Raw genomic sequence first — 21,942 nt, forward strand, 5'->3', positions numbered from 1 at the left:
ATCTGAGCCTCATCTGAGATTGTAGGAAACTCCTTCATGGTTTCATTACATTATCTCACAACTTACTATTTGTTAGATGTGAAAATTGATGTAGATTTAATAACTTAACAAGTTTTAAACACAAGAATGCAGTATATGGTTTAACTGAAAGTTGCACAGTATAAAACCATCATGAATATTGACACGGTTGGTCGAATTCGCCCACCAATGCCTGGTGAAGTTCAGTTACCTTTAAATGTCACTGATGGTAAAAGAGTTCACGGACAACAGGGAGGCACTTCACACAGGTACGCCCATATGCTTATTACTGACTACTGTTTCTTCCCTTTTTGTTATTTTATAACCAAGGTCAAAATTATTCCACGCTATTAACTTTTCAGTCATTGCACTGAAAAGTGTGGCATATAAGTTAAACACACTTCAGACTAGTCAGTGCATCAGTGAAAGTCTGATTGTGCATACCATGAAGTGTTTTAATCAACCACCAATTTGTAATGCATATATAAATTAAGTATGATGTGCTTGGTTGTTTAAATGCTAATAAACAAACAAAAAAAGATTATTCTACTCTGTCGTATCAAACTTTTACCTCAAATTGCATGCACAATGTTTCATCAAGGGCTGCAATACTTTTTAATATGGTTTATCTCTGTTTTGTAAATCTGCTGTTTGTACAGAGAGCATTGTAAAATGTGGTTTAATTTAAAATATTTGATAACATTTTTTTCAGTTACCAAATTCTATACCAAAAAGATGCCACAAATCAAGAACTTTTCACAAAAACAGTGCAGCCACTTCTCGATCTTTTCATTGCTGGCTTCAACACCTGCGTACTAATTTATGGAGAAAGTGGTCAGTTTCATGTATTTTTTTATTATTCTTTTTTATTATATGTTCTAATATTCATTTGTTCATTCATTTTCTTTTTCTTTACTGACACAATGGGGATGATAAAGCAGTGCTAATTGATATCGTGGGTTAATGCTAGGAAAAAAGTGGCGAAGTCATGGCTTAAAACATGCATGAAAGTAATGATGTTTTTGACTTGCTGGTGACAATGAGTATGACCACTACCAAAGACCTAAAACAGATTTGCAAAACCGTTGCAAACCGAGTTGCAAGTTACATATTTAAATCAAGCTGTCTACTTTTTTGTTTTTGATAATTTCAGTTAATGGATGTAGCTCAGCAAGATTTTAAAGATTTTTTTAATTTGTATTATATTTTAATAAAACTATTTCTGGTAATTTTTTTTGAGTTGATAGGGCAAAATTGATAGCTTTGAGGCGGTTGGTGAATTTTTTTCATTTGATAAAGTTACCTTCACAATATATCCTAAATTATGACCCAAAATCTTTTCCAGGGTCGGGCAAGTCTTTCGCATCAGCCGGGGAACAAGGCAGTGCCCAGCCAGGGATCATTCCTCAAGCAATAAATTATGTGGTGACAAACATCCAACAACAGAATTCTGTTAATCGTGGTATTTATAAATAAAATGTTTTGCCTGTGTTATCTATGTATATATGTTATATTTTGCAGTGGGGTGTTTAGATATACATGGAGGCCGCCCATACACTTAATTTTCCTGGGTGGGCTAGCCCACGTTTTTAAGATGAATGTACTTTAAGTAATATACATAAAATAATATCTAAGGATGAGTTATTTAATGACATTCCAAATGGAAATTACCATTGTAATCATAATCCAATTAAAATTACTCTTGCCATACCATGGTATGGAAGATTTTAAAACATTAAAGCACCAGAAACAAAAGCTTTCTTGAGCATAGAGACAGTGCAGTGCAATCACGTCCCTCCGTAAACAGTTTGGATCCTCTCAATTAAAAATGACATCATCATTCTGGGACTTTACTTACAACATTGACAAATATGTTCTGCTTGCTTCTGAAACTGTTTATGGTAAATAGTTTTTTTTCCGAGTGTGAAAGAGGTTTTAGTTTCATGAATGTAAATCTAGTGGAAAATAGGACCACATTTTTAGCCCATTGTAAACATCAGAATGCATAGAAGTTTAAAGTCAGGGAAAGGTAATTCTCGGTATCTTAATTCTGTTCTTAGTCTTACGTCTCAGCATCAAGTCTCTTATATCTTAATTTAGCACATTAAGATACTCCTAAACTTTCAACAGAAAAAGCAGCGTCAGTTTCATTACTTTAACTACTGCCTACCTATACGACATTTTAGGATGCACCATTAACCATATGTAAAGTACTGTATAATGATTTTGAATATTGCATAACACTGTTCTCAATGATTTTGTGTAACTCTCTAGAAAGTTCATTTTCCCCGAATGAAACCCAATCACCAAGATCCAATGAGGAGCGTGGCAGAATTTTGATGTACCATTTCGAAATATACAATGAGATGATCAAGGACTTAATGGCGGCCCGCAGCTCTCTTTCAGGTTTTGTTCTTTGTTGAAATTGTTAAGACTTGCTGGGCGTGTGTATTGAAACGATGGTAGGTAGGTCTTTTAGACTTCTTTTAACTAGCATGTATGCTTTTGAACATACAGGTAGAAATGTTGCAGCGCCGATGGAGTTACAATATTCGCCTGAACGAGGAATGTTTGTGAAAAATTTGCAATTTGAAGTTTGCAGAAATCCAGCAGAAGCTACATCAGGTTAAGAACATTTCACATGTGTTCAGAAAACTGCCATAGTGTTATAGATTTGTTGTTACTGCATTGTTATATATTATTACATTAGACATCACATTTCCACAAATTGTAATTTTACTTCTATTTAATCTATTTTTCTCGATTTTTTTTAAAAATCTTTAGCTTTTTGGCAAGCTTGGCTTTCACGAAATGTGTCCACAACTGATTTTGGTCCAGCAAACAATTTTGCCACTTACATATTTCAACTTGAACTTTTCATGGTAAATCCATTTTTAAACACAAAATCTCGTAATGTGTGTTATCCATTTTGTTTCTGCTGCTCTCGATGTAACTACTTTGCAGATGACGGATGAAAATCCTCTTCCGAACCGATCCTACTTCACAGTTATCAGGCTCCCCGGAGCAGAAAAACTTTCAGAAGATTTCTCACGAACAAGAGTTCGAGAAGGACCAACTCTCTCCAAGTCGATCGTGTGCTTTAACAGGTTAACAGCGGACTTAGCAAGGCAACAAGAACCAGAAAGAGTCATTAATTACAGGTGATTTTTTATTTTACAAAAGCATATATTTTATCAATTTGTTTTCGTCTTTTTAGTCATTTTAACATGTTACAAATTTATTATTATTTGTTTATTTTTAGTGATTCAAAACTCACAAGCTTACTCGAGAACATTTTGGGTGGAAACTGCAAAACTCGAGTCATCTGTTGCCTACCGCCATCCAATAACAAACCGGAGGCTATGGATTCTGTTTTAACTGGCTGTGGTCTCCTGTCACAAGTGAAAAATTATCCAATCATAAATGACTGCCTTGCTCAGGTAGATTTAGTTTCAAAATCCAGAATGTTTATCAACCATTTTAAAGTTATTTAATCATCAATGATGTTTAATCTTTAAAGTCTTTGCTCTTTTATTGACATTAATTGTTTCAGCTATTAATGTAGAGCGTTAACTTATTAAGTCAAGAATGTCATTTATAACCATATTGCACACTCTCAATTTAATTATTCTTTTTGAATCACAGGACTTAGTAACGCAATATCGAACTCGATTGGATACGACCTTGCAACTTGGAGGAGTGGATGCTGGTGCAGGAGCAGGATTAATGTCTAGACCGGAGTTGCAAGATCAGTTGATGAAAGTTACAAGTGACAATGTAGGTTTAATTGAAAAGTAAATTTACTATTTTAAGTAAATTTTTGCAAAGAGGTTTGAATCTTAGCCGAACCTTGTAATATTTAAATACCTCTGCAGTAAAACTAATTTTGCATTCTGCGTCGGTATTTGTTTAAAATGTATCCACAAATGTAAGCTAACTTGTTTAACAGACACAACTTCGGGAGAGAAGCGATCGTTTGTTTCAGCGACTTGAACAAATTCAAGACAAAATGACTGAACTAGCAAAATCTAAATCTGAAGTCTCAACAAAACTGATTGCAAGTGAAGAGGAAAAACTGAAAGTGATTTTTTTTCTTTGCTTTACAGGAGTGATATGTTTGTTATCATGGTTCTGCAGCAGCCCAGTTACTTTAGGATGCTTAAAATGTTCTCGATGATATTTTTTTAAGTTATGTCCAAACTTTGAAACAAATATATATCTGTTTAATTGTCTTATTGGTTATACAAGTGTACTAATCTACTTCAGTTTACAGAAACGTTTTTTCTAAAATTTTCCAAAGGTTTCAAAAGGCTTAGTTGAGCTGCAGCTTGAAAACAATCGCTTGACAGAGGAATATGAATCTGAGAACTTTGAACTTAAGAACAAGGTAATAATAATAATAATAAGCATTTCTATAGCGCTCAATACCCGATTAAAAACCGCTCAAAGGCGTTTTACAGAAAAACAGATAAAACGATCGGTAACATACAAAATACAAAAGATTAAACAGAGCAAAACGTAATCGGCAACTACCTCTGTGCAGTTGCAGTTAAAACCCCTTGCCAGACATTACCTCAATATTTCGGCCATTTTGAAAGGTTATTATTTTATCGAGTTTGTTGCCACTGTGATCATTAACTGCGCATTACAGCAAATGCATCAAACGTTTATGTGCTGTCACTATTTTCACAGTTATTGATGCTTGAAAATCAACTCGTTGAGTTCGAGCTTGAAAAGAATAAATTTGCTCGGAGTCACGATCTCTCTGCTGAGCACACGAAGCACCTCGAAGAAAATCGAAAGCAGCTTGCGGATGAGTTTGTGGAGTTGAAGAAAAAATCTCTGGCACAGGAGAAAGATCTAGAAAGCCAGGTTTCGTATCTAACACTTGCATATTACTAAGATTTTATACGTAAATATGAGGGGGATTTTTTTACCTAAACATGGACAACTTGTGCCAATTTCCGACCTAAAAACTTGCTTCATCTCCCTAAAAGCATCAAAAATGCGATGAAGTCAACATTTTTTGTAAACTTTTGGGCTTGTTCAACTAGGAAGCTACAAATTTTATACTATTCATGAAAACTTGACGCATAGAAGTATATTTCTTTTGAAAAGACACATTTTAAATTTTGTGATCAAGTAGGATCAAGTTAGTACCGTACTGTACTGACAAACTTGAATGAACAAAGTACTGTAATGACAAACCTGATTCTTTAATGCCAAATTATTATCGGTTAAATTTGTTATTTTTTCTACTGTTCTGTGTTTAAATACCTCCAATGGTAAGGGGTTCACCGAGAACTAGACCTATTTATGCGTTAAATATACTTTCCATTAGAGTTTTTAACCCGATTTTTTCGGTAACCTTAGGTCAAGAAAAATGAAGATTTGCGAACAGAGCTGGCGCGGCTTATTGAGACCGAGGCGGCTTTGCTTGATCTACGTGACAACGTTGAAAGGCGGCGCCAGGCACACGATGACGCCACAAAGGAATTACAGCGTGCCCGAGAAGTCTTACGTGACGTAAATCTGACGTCATCACTCTCTGCGGACGATCCGATTGAAAAACTGAAAGCGAGACGTGTTGAACTGCATCGAGAAATGTGGGATAAAACGGTCGGTTTAGTGGCTTATGGACTTTGATAATGTGATTAGTTAAATGCTGTGTTTTGTGCATTTCCTAATTAATTCGGTTTGGCCCAAAACACTTACAATTTAGCTCATATCTATTCGAAAATATTTTTTTTGCTTGCAAGTACGTTGTATAAGAAATTCGCTAAGAAATCTTTTTGTACTAATTGTTAATAACATCTTCACAAACTTTGTAACTTCAGTCTCCGCGTGGCACACCGAGAGGCGGCAAGGACGGTGTTGTGGCTCGCATGAGGCAAGCCTACGATGAACAGACCGCTAGACTCGAGGAGAGACTACAAGAATTGAAGACCCAGCTTGCGACAGCATACGCCGGCATTCAAGCTGCGAATAAAAAATCAGCCGAACAGACCACGGTAACCCTGTTACTATATGCTAGAATACTGTTTGTATGTTTTTTTTTGCTCTGCTAACTTGCTATGAAGAATCGGCTAGTTGGATTTTTTCGTGATGTTTCTGGTTTGGCATTAATTGTGTATATAATGACATCACACATTTACATAACACTGAAGAAACTTTTGTGAAATTATAGTTTATCTTACACATCATTTTAGATGTGTTTTTAGTGATCTTCCTTTTTACCCAGCTCCTCATCTCCAGCAAAGAGGATCAGGAGAAATTATCGGAGGAAAACTCCCGCCTTCAACAGCAAATCAAGGAAGCAAATGAAGATTATCGGAAGAGGTTGTGGAAATATGTGCAAGATATTGCGGTTGGTGATTTTCTGGCGCTTGATGCATATATCAGCAACATATCAGACGCTCATTTAGTGATATTTTTTTCTCCAGAATTTTGTTGATAATGGTCCACCGGCAGATGGCACTAAGCGACCCACAGCAAAACCGAGCACGTACGCCAATAAAGCGATGAAAAATTACACAGATGGAATGATGAAGGTAATAAATATTCAAGAGATATTTTTCCTACGCAAAATTTGTTGCGTGAACGGAAATAAATGTGACGTCTAAAGCTGCTAGAATCAAAACTTCCCCATTTGTTTTTATTTTTATAAATCCATTTTATAGTTTTGTTACGTTATACTTATCTAACATCTACCGTTCTACTCAAACGTGCATTTCTTAAGTATAATTTAATTATTGACGTCACAGGAAATGAAATCAGCGTTCAGGTCACGTGAAGACCAGCTGAGCAGAGCCGCTCACAATTACAAGAAACAGTCAAAGAAGGTTGCGTCGCGTCACGAGAAACTTCTAATACACTACCGGTGAATGTGTTTACATGGTGGACAATTCTCTTGAAACTAACTACCCACGTTCAGCGTGTATTATGTTATGGTTACTTTGGGCATTTATCCGATGTCACCCAAATCACTTTTCATTTTAGAAAGTACTTTTTAAAGCTGTATTTTACAGAGAAATCAAACCTTTCAAGTTTAACCGGGGAACGATTTTTAAAACCCTTCCTACAGTAATTAATTCTGGTTATATCCAATTTTAACTGTTAACTGTATAACTTATACATATTCTACGTGTATACATGTGATTTTCATAAATTCAGCAGCGCGCAATTTTTTCGGATTTTATTTATTGTTTATTGTTTTATTCGCACAGTACTTTGGTAAGTCTTTCACAGGCCAAACGTTTATGAGCATACCGACATATTCATTGCCCACATACGCTTGTGGCATCAAGCCGATAACGTTGTATAACAACGGCAGTGTGCTCACATGGACAGCTAAGATTTAGAAGAACGTGGTTTTAACTGCACGGTGTCCCATAAAAAATTATAAATTTGGAAACAATTATCACGAAAATGTAGAACCAAATTTCAAGACGCCCTGTAGTTTAGTGGTGAATTTTCGACCAATCCTCACAAAAGCGGTTTCTTTTTAGAGTCCTCAGAGACGAGGTCGAGCTACTTCGGGCTTTAATCCCTTTCAAGCCGAGTCGAAGTTCCGGGGGCGACGCTCAACTTTATTTACCCCCGATAGACCTGGGTCCTGACCCCTCCGAGATGGGGGTAACGGAGAATGAACTGGCCAGTGAGAACGCGATCGAGCTGAACAAGCTTCGCGCGATTTTGGCCAAAACCAAAGCGGATTTGTCGGCGACGAAAGCGGAACTGGAAAGACGACGACAAAACGAGAAGTCGATGTGAGTTGAAGTTATTTTTGGTGAACTTTGGAGACTGTTCCCCGTTTTTATTTTTTTATTATGTTTTTGTTTTCTAAGTAACCGTCGTCTTGTTAACTGTTGTCGCTTGATATTTTAAAACATTTCTACATTCGTTAATATCATTGTTTCTTTGTTTTTTACTTTTTTGTTTATTTTTCTTGTGTTTTGTTTTCCAGAAATCTTCCGCCGTTAGTACCGTCTAACTACGCGCAACGCGACACATTACTTCGTGCCAGCGACCCTGCATTGCGCAAGCGCGATTACCATGCCAACTCGCAGATGGAGCGCGAAAGAGCTGAGCTGTTGACAAGGGCAACGGTTGCCGAGCAACAGCTTCGTGAACAGCAAGAATACATCGATACTCATTTAACAAGGTCAGACTGCTTACAGATATAGTTTTAACCTTAACCTTGTCGTAGGCTTTCTTTGAAGCTTAAAAATCTGCTGCATTTTGAACCAAGTTACCCGATACTCTTGTGACCGCCATAAGAGCGGTGGGTTTTTGGGAAAATGTTTTAACAAGATATTTTGCCTTGGGCTGATTACGGTGACTACTCGGATAAACAATACATCTTGTGCAATCATGATGTCACAGGTACAAGCAAGAGATTGTTCGGTTGAGGAAAGTTCTTCATGATAAAGGGATTCGAGTTGACGCGGAACCTCTCAGTCCCGATTTCAGTCCGAGGAGGAAGATTGGGAAACCGGGTTATAGCTTTTAAGTTATGAGCTATTTTTAGTGTAATAATGTTTACAAGACCCCTTTTTGGGCGTTTAATATCCAATCTTTGCTGTCTTTTTGAGCAAACCGTGAGATAAGCTTTGCATTATGATGTTTTTGCGTTTGTTCAGGTGCACTTAAATAATAATTAATTTATCGAAGTGTTTTTGCTTAAATGCTTTAGTTTTCCTACTAAAACTTTGCTAAATCCGCGTTTTGATAATGTTTTTCTATTGCATTTTGCTCCATTAGCTTCTTATGCTGTATTGCATCCACAAACACTAGAAAAACAAATTGTTTCTTTTTTATAAAAATCTGCATCGTGAAACAATTGTGTTAGAAAGATTTCATACGTTTTTAATTTGTATTTCGTTCCTGGCAGTTTTCGTGATTTAAATAACATTTGCATCCTGCACTTCCCTTCTTTTACTATTTTTTACGATTTCTGCAGTATATATGTTTTCCTGTATTTCGTTTTGAATCTTGTAGTTGTAGATTACCTTTTTTACTCTGTGCCTTCCTAATTCATTCCCGCAGCCGTCGTTGTATGTTACCTTAGTCGTATCTGGACAAAGTGGACTTTAGTGCCAATGTATGTTTTGTGCCTCTTGCAACATTGCAATATTGTGAAGAATTGCGTAGAGTAGTTTTTCCGATGTAGCCTTCTGTAGTTGTATTCTTAGTAAATAAAGATATCGTCTTCAACAAACTTGAAAATATATTTAAACACCATTAAAATGCGTGAGACCATGTCCTCGACAAATATGCTCTCAACATATATACACGGTTACATGCTGGATTTTTTGAGCAAACAATTTTCTGCATTGAGAATACAAGTGGCACGACTGTTACTGTCAAGTAGCATAATTGATAGAAAAATCTGAAAAAGTGTTCATAAAATCTGAAGACTAGTCATAGTAAACGAAGAGTTTTATATGCTAGAAATCGGAACCACACCAAAATGGTCATATAAAGCGGATTTTACTGTACCATATGCAAAAACTCACTACAAAGCATGAAGCTAGAAAACTAAATCACAGCGATTAATCTTTCAATAAGTCACAATAAAAATCCACACATAGCATATACAAGAAATGGAACACAATTAAATTATTAAAAAAACACTAACATTGAAATTGAAAATTACATGTACAAAAAATCAGTTAACTTTTAAGCAAGAGTGAACACCATTATCTCCAAGACACCAACAATAAAGATTCGATTTCAAAATTTTATGAGAGATAATTGAGCTTCTGCATGACACATAATCTCAACCTTAACACGCCCATGTTTATAAGCCATTTTATAAATAAACCACATACAAAAGTAATAAAACAGTAAATGTTGAGGTTATTGAAGCGACAAACAAAACCACTGAATTAAAAAACTGACTAAAGCCAGCATTTAACTGAAAGTTTGTCATGTAACCTGTTGTAAGCGATAAGCGGTTTTGTTCGATAAAAGGTTGTAGAAAAAATTTGCATTATATATAATGGTAAATGTCCTCATTCAACTAAAAAGAGAGATTTTGGTTATGTACGTTATTTAATAAGACTTAGTTATTATAAGTTGCTTTAGAAAATAAACCAAAAAGTGAAGAGATTTTCAAAATTTCACATGATTATAATGTGCACTTGTAACTATATGGATATGTGATACGTGATTCAATACAGAGAGTGTATTTTACCCGTTTAGTTATTACTTTAAATAATTACAGTTTCCACTGCATGAGTTAATTTTAAAAACAGATTCAAAAACAGTAAAATCAAACATCATAATAATGGTTCAATTGCAATGGTTAACAACAACTTCCTAATGATGACAGAATATTAGATAAATAATATGCCGTTACATCCAGAAATGCAATTTACTGAATGAAAACAATGTGTTATTTTAGTCTGAAAGTCCATGTCATTGTAAAGGCTCATGACTGCTGAAGAATTGACATATTTATTTATTTAATAACCCGCAAGAACAAGTCAAAGTACATATGTAGGGGACTTTTCTCAGTGAAATTAGTTGCCTGTGATGACATTGCCAGTTAAACACAATGACTTTAGCATCTTAAGAAGCCTCTAACTCTTGCAGTAACAGAAATATGTGAAATAGAAAAAAACACAGAGAAAAGATAACCATGGTATTTAAGTGTATTTGATTCTTCATGCGAAGACCAAAGGTTGTCTTAGCTCCAAAAAGGCTGTTAAATCCTAAAACCAACATTTATCTTGACAAATCATTTTCTATTTTGTGGGAGCCGACGTTTACGAATACGATTAGGGTCATGCATCTGCTTTTTGTGCCTGGTTAGATCAGACGAAGCCACAAATGCTTTGTCACAAATATCACATTTACGATCTTTGATACCCAGGTGCCGTTTTTGATGTAATATTAAATGATCTTTACTGTGAAATGATTTCTTGCACGTTTCACATGAAAACGCTTGCTCAGCATGCAGAGCCAAATGTCTTATCAGGCCAGGTTCTATCCGAAAGCGTTTCTCACAAAATTTACATGCAAATGGCCGTTCTCCAGTATGAATTCTTTTATGTTCTTCTAAGGTTTTAGCATACTTGTAAGGTTTGTTGCAAACATCACATATGAAACGCTTATCATTTGAATGAACATTCATGTGACAGCTTAAACCAGATGAACTCTTGAAACCTTTCTCACAGATTTGACAAGTATAAGGTTTTTCTCCTGTGTGTGTTCTCATGTGGACTGTTAAATCATAACTGTAGTAAAATGCTCTCTCACATATTTTGCATGAAAATTTCGGCTTTTCAGAATGTCTATTCACATGCGAAAGCCAGACATCTTTAGTTTTAAAGGACATTGCACATGTCCCACAGGTGAATTCACGAGTTGTAGCATGGGTCTTTTCATGCTGTACAACCTGCTGTTTGTTATGAAAATGCTTGCCACAAATTTTACATGGAAAAGGCTTTAAACCAGTATGGGTTTTTAAGTGCACTTTTAAAGAGTTGGGAGAGCTTAGTACCTTCTGACACTTTGGACAAGAAACAGGTTGGGGTTTGTATTTCCCAGGCATGACAGCACGAGAATAACATCAACTCTGTGAGGTGAGAAATGTCCTTTCATTCACAAACAGTTACCAGTAGCGTATCTAAGAAAAACGTTATTTGAAAAGTCGAGAAAATAACTTGAAAGTCTTTTAAAGGTCGCAACACCACAATCTGAACAGATCGAACTCTTCAACTGAACCTACTGCCAAATGTTTACTCTTGTTTATTATTTGGACATGAGATGTCTGTGACAAAGTGAATTCAAAAAGCATGCGTATTAGCTAAAACCATGGTAAAAAACAACAATTAACAAGATATAAATAATATTATTGTTTCAAAAAGTAAATATAACTAAAGAATTAAAGCACTATACACTCCTCAAATATTGTTGGTTGAAACGAGACGTTGATTGAATTTAATTAATTATTTTTAGAAAACTTGAAAAATTGTCAGAAACACGCAATTTAAAGGGGGAATCCCAATTCAAAAACCTTATCAACAGCCAAGGCCATCTTTCAGTTTCACTTAACACTTTGAAAAAACCATGCTTTGGTTTCAATAAAGTTTAGACGTGTAGAACACTTTTGTTTTCGGTAGGAATATAAAGTTTTTGTCAGTAATTTACAATGTGTTTGAAAGTGTACTACATTGGTTTTGGAGTTCCAAGTGCTATCCCATAAAAGATCTTGATGCTGCATGCTGCATGCTTCGTGTTTCTTGCTTTGAATTAACCTTAAGACACAAAAGATAACAAGTTTGCGAAAATTAACATTACAGTCCACCATTAAAAGCCGAGTATTAATAAATAAATTGTGTGCTTAGGATTCTTATGAAAAGGTACTAGACTGGTTTGAAATATTCAAGTAGATATAGCCTAGTTTAGAAAGTGTGGCAGCAGGACGAGGTTTATTGATATGCACGCCGAAGTTTTCATCTTTACGCTAATTTACAACAAATAAACAAAGGAAAACTGTTTGCTTGAACACCAATTTATAATAAATAAACTAAAAAATAAAGCTTTAGTGAACCTCGTTATGCCAAAATTTTCGTCTTCGCAGTTGCTCTCTTTGAAAATTGCCCTACTTTCCAGTCGGAGAGATATTAAGGTTTTGTAGCAAGTGGAAATTTTGCAATTACCCACTTTGCTATATTTTGTAACTTGGTAGCTAATTTTAAAAAGGTTTTTCTCTCAGCACTAGCCTATCATTTATTGGACGGCATTGGCATCTTTCTTTGTATACGCACCACTGGAAAGTATGGCAGTTGTTGTAAATGCCAGACAGCCTTGGGCTACAAGTCGCAGTACACACCAGCTGCTTCCTTGCACACCCGAGATCTCACAGAACAGAAATGCTAAGTCATTAAGTGCGAAATAGCGCAACTAAAGTGCGCCACTAAAGCTCATAAAAAACAGTAATCAGTATTGAGTGCACCTATGCCAAATTCTTTAATCTGGACCAGCTTAACTTGGCTTTTATAAACTTCTGTTTTTCAAAATTTTGGATTTATTGGCCATGCTAGTTGTTATCAGCAAGATATTACCATTATTTTCTTCGTGCTTGTTTTCCCATACAGTAGTGCATGCAAAAATGAAAATGATTGAGGTTTTTCCATGTTTTGTTTTGAGACAAGCCTGTTATTTTTATGATATAAGTTCTAGCTTTTAGTGCAGTAAGATCACTAATGTTTTAGCAGATAATAAATTTTTCTACAGGTACTTGCAGAGGTTTTCTAAACATTTTTATTTAAATCAGTAATAATCTCTCAAGATTTATTCTCTCTCCCACACGAATTCGATTTGTTTTTCAGCTGTAATCTTTAGCTTCGAATTGTTGTATGCTTTTAAGGTACTGGCAAATAATCTCGTATGACTAGTGTACTTGCTTCAAATTTGTAAAGGAATGCTATTGCGGTCACTGTTACAAGAGACTTTACGACAAAGGCCGTGTGTTGTAGCTGTCTCAAAAAATGTAGCTTGTCGTGATGCATTTAATGGAAAAACTTTGGCACATCAGTTCCGACACAACTCCCAAAGGTTTGGCATGTGCTTGTCTGACTAGTCGTAATAATTTAAAAGCAAAAATGTTTTGACTTTGGATTATGTTTCATATCATCAATAGATGTATGTTCGGAAAACAAACACGAACAACATACCCACGAATGTACAAAACCAAGCTTTTTCTACAAGATGGAAGCACCATAACCATTCGTACTCGACAACCTAAACAATTCATTCGGGTAAGATTTATAACAGCCAGGCTATTATACAACAGACGTCATAGTTTTAAAATAGGTAGAAACAAGATGACAAGCAATTATATATAACTTGTGGTAATAACAGTTAGGACAGATGATAAGTAATGCTTAAAAGTTAATGTATGAAACCTGGAAAACTTATTTAGTATTGAGCCAAGTAAATTTATCTGAATGAACAATTTTTAAAATGAGTGCTACCTAAATAACATTGTGCAAGGCTAAATTTTAGTTTCTTTGTAATATAATCATTTAAATATGACTTTGTTTCTATTTGATATTTTTCCATCTGTTTTATATTTTTTGTTGTAGATGCCTATAGACATGCCTGCGTTGCCTGAAAATGAACAAAAACGTTTATGGCTAATGCGAAAAGAAACTGTGAGAACAGTAGAAGACGTTGATGTTGAAGATGATTTTGATGCTTCAGAATATCGAAAATTCATAAAATAATTTGTCAGTTGCCTAATTGCGTTTGGTTTTACACTACAGTAACCAACTTGAGTGCTAAAAGGCTAGTGAAGTGGATGGATTTTTTCTTTTTATTGTGCTATGAATACAATGCCGCATTGTACATTAGTGATGTCATCAGTTCAATATTTAAAGGTTAAACGGTATAAAAATTACACTACTGCAAAAATAGATTGCACACCAATATCAAAAAACACTGAAAACTGCATAAAATCTATTAATTTAATCAAAATATAAATTAAGACAGTGATCACAATTTCGAGTGAATTTGCCAAAGTCACTTCACAGCTTAGATTTTGGGATGTTTTGTGTCAGTTTTTCGAGCTTCATCACCAGGCCCATGTCCCCTTCTATCTTTATCTTCCCCGACATGAAAGCATCAGTTGGGTCCATTTCTCCTTTAAACATTGCAACGAAAGTGTTTGGTGACATCTTCAAAGTGCAGTCTGCCTTCCCATCTTCTTGCCTAATACTCCCGCTTCCGTTTTTCAAGTCAACCGTCCAAGATTCTGACTTACCACTGGCTGTAAAAAGATTATGTATAAGATGTATATATAAGGTTATTATAATACTACGTTTTCATAAACCACAAAGTGGATTAAGTACGATTTTTATTTGTTCAGTTAAGTCACCTGAGAGAGTATATTTGACTACACCCCCAATTTGTGCCACCACTGAAGCACTGAGTGCCTTCCTCATTTCATTAAATATTGCAGACACTTCTGGATTTCCATTACGTGATGGCTGATCCCGTGATGCATTGTGCTTTTTGCTGGTATTTTCCTGAGGTTCAAAAGACCCATTGTTGTTCACAAAAATATCCAGACTCAGTTGGTTACCTGCATTCCAATTATAAATGATTGAGATTGAAGCAAAGGTAGTTTAAAGTATTACCACATTTCTTGCTGGTAATTAGCAGCATGTTCTTACCTGGCACACAAGCGTATTGGTCAAGATCAGTAATACCCTCTTTTGCTAGTACTTCATCATCAATCAAGAAATTCCCAGAGCAAGAGATGCCCTTCAAAAATACCGCATAAGCTGCATCAGCCATGATGTCTGTTTTTCGGCTATGGGCAGCACTTGAAGAGCCACCTAACATCTCTGTTGCCGCTGTGGCAACCGCTGTCAAAATAAAAATGTTAATTTCTTAATAACATACATATTTCTGATTAATAACAGTTTTTAATTTCACATGTGCCTATTTAAAACCACTACACACAAACCACCACCAGTGGTCATCGCTCCTCATTTAGTTGAACCAATATATACAAACCACTTGGTGAAAATGTTAATCAATTCTTACTTGTCCTGGGCCAGAGTGCATTAACAGCAATGCCTTGTTCTTCAAACTCTGCAGCCATTCCAAGAACACACAATGACATCCCATATTTGGCAATACTGTACGCTGGAAAAGTTTTGAACCATTTTGAAGTTATGGAAGAGATTGGTGGGCTGATGTTCAGTATGTGAGGTTGTCTGTTCCTTCGCTTTGACTTCAATAAGTGAGGAAGGCAGGCCCTTGAACTTCTCACAAAAAATTATACAACAATGAAGTGTGGATAATGATGTACACAAAATAACAGCAACAGAAATTTGTATGCAACAAGTAATTAAAGAAAGAACCACGCTTCCTAGCTTTACCACAAAAATGTCCCCCTTGTATTGACATTGTTCATCAGATCATATTTCTTCATTGTTGTTGCCAGCGTACCGGTCAAACTGATCGCACTGGCATTGTTCACCAAAATATCAATTCCTCCAAAGGTTCTGACTGCCTCATCCACAGCGGCCTGGACAGATTTTTCATCACGAACGTCAACAATGCACGGCAAACACTTGCCTCCAACATCTTCAACTAGACGTCAACCACAGAAGGTAAATTTATGCTTTACAATCCAAAACTGCAGTTGACAGAACAACATAATTTTAAAATCCTGCTTTTTATTTACTAAACAGAGAATATTGCAGTATTTCACTGAGCCTACTTTCTTTTGCAGCAGTGTAAATAGTTCCTGGTAATTTTGGATGGGGTTCAGCCGTCTTAGCAGCAATTACTATGTTTGCCCCGTCCCTGGCTGCCTTTAGTGCAATGCTCTTCCCTATGCCTCTGCTACCACCGGTTACAAAAAGAGTATATCCAGCTAATTTCCTTAAAACAGGAATTGTTCAGGAAAATTAGGTAATTATTGTTATCAAATTAACTGGTTTTTCGTTGTACAAAATATAATAAAATCAATCATCTTTTGTTGGATTTGACACTGCTTGGCGACAAAATTCTGTTCTTACCCAGTATTTTCCATTTCAAGGATTCACCAAATATCAGCTTATGGATGGTCTTATTTTATTAAATCCTACTCTTACTAAGTTAACTTGAAACCTGCAAAACAATTTTTCGAGATAATTTCACTAAACTTTACGGTATCTAATAATAGTTGTATTCTATGCATAAGCAGAAAATTAATTTTAAAATGTTTACTCTGATTATCATGGATAAACTTTGGAAAAACCACTCCATGGGATAATGGTGAAAAGGTCATCAACAATGAGAAATCATAACACTTTACTACAAGAAGCAATAAAGTCAAACATCAATTTTTAAACAAGTTGCAAGTTCAAAAATGTATGGTTAGAATTGATTACGTCACAGAATTTAATAACAGCAACACAATAAATGCTACAGTTTTTTAAACAATGTATTAAACCAGCTAAACTTAAACATAGATATAAATAGGTAGTTTATCCATTAACAACCATCGCGTACCATCAAATGGCACAACTACTTAATTGGAAATCACTGATTAAGTATCAAATAAAGATACTATAAGATTGAAGACTAATTTCAGTTTCTTCACAATTTAGATTTGTGCATGTCTTTCATCAGTTGCTCAAGCTTCATAGCAAGCATCATGTTTCCATCAATCTTTATCTTGCCTTGCATGAACGCCGTTGTCGAGTTAAGCTTGCCTTGAAACATGGCTACAAAGTCGTCAGGTGTCATTCCCATCACACAGTCTGCCTGCCCTTCACCAGAAGTTATACTTCCACTTCCATTTTTAAGGTCAACAATCCAGGATTCCGTAGAATCTCCGGCTAAAATGCAAAAAGCAACAAAACTGTCGAATACAATTGTTCGAAAAATGCTTGTGCATGATACGCATATTAAGCAAGCTATGTGTATATTTTGTGCACATATTGCACTTTATATACACGATCTTCATTAGGTATACTTGACATTGGGTACAGATATGTAGCAATAGCAAGGAGAAATATGATCATTACGCGAAATTTTTTATAGCGCATATCAGGCACTGTATGGGAGCTTGTTAATGAACAACATTACGATGGATCTCACATGAGAACATCTGCAAAACAGAGCTCATGATAAACATTTACCTGACAGTTTAAAATTAAAAATGCCATTGACTTTGGCAACTAAGGAAGGAGACATTGCTTTCTGCATCGCGTCAAAAACAGCTTGCACTTCATTTGTGCCGCCCTGCGCAGCTTTGGCCCGCTCTTGTAGCTGATTTTCAAACTCCGTGTCGGAATTTTCAAGAAAGAAATCTAGGATTAGGGGTTTACCTGAACAAAACATAAGATATGATGAGAAACTGTTGCAGTATTAGTTTTTCGTTTTAAATTTTTTAACAACCTTAAAAATTGCTCACATTTGTAAACAACAAACCCGTTTCTAATAATCTTGCCTACACTTCTACACAACAAAATAAGCAATAAAAAATCAAAGAAATTTACCAGGATCTACTGCATATTGGTCAAAATCAGTAATCCCTTCTTTGGCTAGAACTTCATCATCAATCGCAAATTTGCCAGTGTATGATATATCTTTTTGCAAGATCGCATAAGCTGCATCTGCCATTATTTCAGGTTTGCGACATTGGCTTGAAACATCTTTACCTCCTAACATCTCCATGGCCGCAGTAATGATCGCTGAATATAATAAAGGTTGTATTTTGAAACAATAACAACTTCAGCAAAAATTGTGACACAACACACAAATGATGAAAACATAAGAAATGTTACACGTTTTTAAGTTATTTTCACCCTGGTGTTTAGAACCATTTCTGAACAAAAGTGTAAAACTCAAAATCATACTCAAATAAAAATTCAGAAACAATTATATAATTAAACGAAACTATCAAAGAAAAACAAAGACCTGTTTTGGGCCAAAGTGCATTCACAGAAATTCCCTTATCTTCAAATTCTGCAGCCATGCCTAACACGCATAATGACATGCCATATTTTGCAATACTGTAAGCGGTGTGGTTCTTGAACCAGATAGGTTTCAACGACAGAGGGGGGCTGATGTTCATAATATGAGGATTTTTCCCGTTTTCCTTTGACTTCAGCAGATGGGGAAGGCAAAGTTTTGAGCTTTTGAAAAAGCATAATTTGGATTAGGTATGGGTTTTACAGCGCCAGTGCAGTCGACCAAGGTTAACACTTGGTGTCATACACACAATCAAAAAATATCAGTTATTTATAAGAATTGTCATTTTTTTCCCGGTAACGTAACCATTATCAACAAAATTAACCAGAAATGGGGATCAATTAAGTGTAAGTAACTGTACTACACTAAATTAGACTAAATATTGCTATAATAATATAGCAAACACACAAATACTGTATATACCAGAGAAAGGTTCCCCTGGCATTAATCTGATTCATTAAGTCATATTTCTTCATTGAGGTAGATTGTGTTCCAGTCAAGTTGATTGCACTTGCATTGTTAATAAGAATGTCAATTCCCCCAAATGTTTTGACGGCTTCATCCACAGCAGTTTGAACCGTGCTTTCTTCTCTTACATCAACAATACATGGCAGGCATTTTCCACCAGCATCTTCAACTGAGACACACAACAAGAAAAAATTTCTTTAAAACTGTAAGTTGGCTTTATCAAAACTCAACAAACATTTATATAGATCACAGGTCGGCAACCTTTAGCATTGAAAGAGCCATTTGGTGTCGCTTCCGTCAAACTAAAACTTACTCTGAGCCACAACACCTAATTGACTACTTAAGACAAAAAACCTAACGCTACATTTATAATTCGAACTAATGCTTTACAGTTACATGTAAAAACTTCAGTAGTTACCCTCACAAAATTCTCACTACAACGATGACAATCCGCATAGTCACCAAACAAAACCAAACTTAGGATCACGTGAGTGGCAAGCAGTCATGCGTATTATGCCCGCGAAAATCACTGTGTGGTATTTAAATAAGATTTTCCACTTTCGAATAAAACATTCTGAATAATAACCAGACAAACGCATTAAGTTATAACATTGTGACACTAATAAACACCATTATTTGTTCACATTAAGTTTTCCTAAATGAGCTCGTTCGCTCTGAGTCTCAGGAGCCAGAGCACAGAGATGAAAGAGCCGCAGGTTGCCGACCGCTGATATAGATAAATAGAAGTTTAGTAACATGGTTTGAGAATACTCTTAATCAACAGTATATATTTTTTATAGTTAAACCGATGAATTAATTTGCATGGCAAGACAGCGTATGATATCAGTACATACAGGATCATCATTCCTTACTTTCCTTGGCTGCAGTGTAAATGGTTCCAGGCAATTTTGGATGTGGATCAGCAGTTTTTGCTGCTATCACAACATTGGCTCCATCCCTAGCTGCTTTAAGTCCGATACTTTTCCCAATACCTCTGCTGGCACCAGTGATAAAAAGGGTATATCCAGCAAGTTTTCTAGAAAAACAACCAATATTTAGACACCTAGTCAAAGATGGACATAACTGTAAGTTCTTACCCAGTATTAATCATGGTGTCTACTTGAATATGACAATAATGTGAACGGTTAGGTTGAATATATCAAGCTAATACAGTTACACTTGACCTAGATGACTAAGGCACCTTGTTATCTAGCAAAAAAAGAAATAATCATGAAACGCTGGGCCATCTAACAGCAACAGTAAGAAAGGACCAACAAGATTATTGATGTAGCAATGAGCACAATACAAATATGACACAAATTCCAAGGTTTGCAATCTGCATGGAAGATTTTTAATCCATGAACAACTCTGTAATATGCTTTTTCTATTTTTGCATATAGGCTATGAGTTTTAAACAACAAAAAACGCAACTTTTCTAATCTGGAATATGATAAAATACTATACCAGGTGTCAGCAACGTTTAGCAATATTGAAAAAGTCAACTTGGTGCAATTTCTAGCAAATAAACACTCAGCTTAAGTCACAATGCTATTTGGATATTGTATTGAAGGACGAAGAAGACATCATTGCTGCATTTGCATCCAATTTTGTCTTTGTATTTATGTTTTTAATAACATTCAAAACTCAACACGTTGATTTAGATCTCAACATTTTGTTTCGTATGTACTGAAAAATGGTGCACTTGAAATAACGCCTCCAATGTGTACGCAAAATCTGACACATTGCAGTAGGTGATACGTTAAAATTTTTTGTTTCATTGTCAACTGCTGATTATTATTGAAGGACATAACGCATAGATCACAAAACACTTTATTAAAAATAAGCAGTTAGGCTAGAATAATAAGCACGGAAAAAGTTAATTTCAACTACTAAGGGTTTGGGTCTAGTGCAGATGTGCACAACCAAATGACGTCACAATTTGGATAGCAGGGTTCTAGTATGTAAATGCATCACGCGATTGTGCACTTCTGCACCAGACCCAATGGTTTTATAACAAAATCTGGTTTTCTTTTGTATGACTTATAACTGTTAAAGAAGTTATACACCTGAAGAGCAGCCTTTGTAATTGAAACTATGCTTGGTGGCAATTGGTAAAACATAGCATATGGTATGAAGGTAGATTTAGATTAGAAAGCAGGTTTATAAAATAACTTCAAACAAACAATATTTTTCAGTAAAATAAGGACAGCTAATAAATTATTGCATGGCATTTAGTCACAGTGCTGAGTTTTTTCATCCCCATCACTGAATAGTTTGGCATCATCCACATTAATGGTTAACGTGAACAAATGCCTAAAGTTGTCAAAGTTTATACGTCATCATCATAATCAGAAACAAATGTTAGTAATACTACGTTTGACACCAAGCATAACCTAAATAACAACGACTGCTCTTCTGGTGTATGCCTTGACTAAAACAAGATCAATGTTGACAAAATTGAAAAGGTCATAGACCAAAAGAAGAGCTATTTCTACATATCAGTACCAGTACGTTAATGCCAGTAGCACTTAATATATTTTTTCAAGTTAAATCAATTTCTTGGGTTTAAAAATTACAGAAAGCCACAGAAAAAGGTTTATAAGCACTAAATTCAGCTCTGGTTACACTGATTTCTGTATGCTGCACTGCAATTAATTACGTACAATAACATGTAAGTATTAATACGTATATTAATTTGTACATACAGTACAAGTATAGAATAAAATGGTTAAAATCGTTTTTAAAAACAGCGATTATTCTGCATATCCTGGTAGCAGTTACAGCGCGATTTCCAAGTAGCTCCAAGCAACGAATTGCAAACATATGGTTTCACATACCAAGGGTCAAAGTACAATCTTTCACTCATAACTCAATCCATTAACCACCAATCAGAAGGACAGTTGTTTAATACTGTACAAGCATTAGGAGATCAGTGATTTTTTGCTTTTTGGCTGGGATGATGATGAT

The 21,942-nt window shown here is 35.4% G+C and overlaps 4 protein-coding genes across 4 annotated transcripts; 2 read left to right on the forward strand and 2 right to left on the reverse strand.

The window, feature by feature from the left end:
- Positions 1-80: 80 nt before the first annotated feature.
- LOC143459772 (uncharacterized) lies at positions 81-9,268 on the forward strand. Its single transcript, XM_076957042.1, has 20 exons — positions 81-287; positions 731-852; positions 1,364-1,480; positions 2,293-2,424; positions 2,536-2,643; positions 2,803-2,900; positions 2,983-3,179; positions 3,281-3,458; positions 3,664-3,795; positions 3,968-4,099; positions 4,319-4,405; positions 4,711-4,890; positions 5,392-5,637; positions 5,856-6,029; positions 6,260-6,385; positions 6,462-6,569; positions 6,783-6,898; positions 7,527-7,787; positions 7,985-8,182; positions 8,404-9,268. Exons 1-20 carry the CDS (start codon positions 172-174, stop codon positions 8,528-8,530), a joined length of 2,955 nt encoding a protein of 984 aa, XP_076813157.1. The 5' UTR covers positions 81-171; the 3' UTR covers positions 8,531-9,268.
- Positions 9,269-13,342: 4,074 nt separating this feature from the next.
- On the forward strand, positions 13,343-14,379 carry LOC143459697 (large ribosomal subunit protein mL55-like). The gene is made up of 3 exons (XM_076956935.1): positions 13,343-13,587; positions 13,673-13,790; positions 14,118-14,379. Exons 1-3 carry the CDS (start codon positions 13,454-13,456, stop codon positions 14,256-14,258), a joined length of 393 nt encoding a protein of 130 aa, XP_076813050.1. The 5' UTR covers positions 13,343-13,453; the 3' UTR covers positions 14,259-14,379.
- LOC143459695 (hydroxysteroid dehydrogenase-like protein 2) lies at positions 14,330-16,697 on the reverse strand. Its single transcript, XM_076956933.1, has 7 exons — positions 16,566-16,697; positions 16,265-16,428; positions 15,921-16,134; positions 15,583-15,803; positions 15,207-15,401; positions 14,909-15,115; positions 14,330-14,800 (listed from the first exon to the last, which is right to left on the reverse strand). The coding sequence occupies exons 1-7, from the start codon at positions 16,577-16,579 to the stop codon at positions 14,559-14,561; spliced, it is 1,257 nt and encodes a 418-aa protein (XP_076813048.1). The 5' UTR covers positions 16,580-16,697; the 3' UTR covers positions 14,330-14,558.
- On the reverse strand, positions 16,657-20,205 carry LOC143459696 (hydroxysteroid dehydrogenase-like protein 2). The gene is made up of 7 exons (XM_076956934.1): positions 20,073-20,205; positions 19,848-20,011; positions 18,931-19,144; positions 18,454-18,671; positions 18,033-18,227; positions 17,673-17,861; positions 16,657-17,369 (listed from the first exon to the last, which is right to left on the reverse strand). The coding sequence occupies exons 1-7, from the start codon at positions 20,084-20,086 to the stop codon at positions 17,128-17,130; spliced, it is 1,236 nt and encodes a 411-aa protein (XP_076813049.1). The 5' UTR covers positions 20,087-20,205; the 3' UTR covers positions 16,657-17,127.
- Positions 20,206-21,942: the final 1,737 nt, after the last annotated feature.

Source organism: Clavelina lepadiformis, chromosome 5, assembly GCF_947623445.1.
Source record: "Clavelina lepadiformis chromosome 5, kaClaLepa1.1, whole genome shotgun sequence".
NCBI classification, from domain to species: Eukaryota; Metazoa; Chordata; class Ascidiacea; order Aplousobranchia; family Clavelinidae; genus Clavelina; species Clavelina lepadiformis.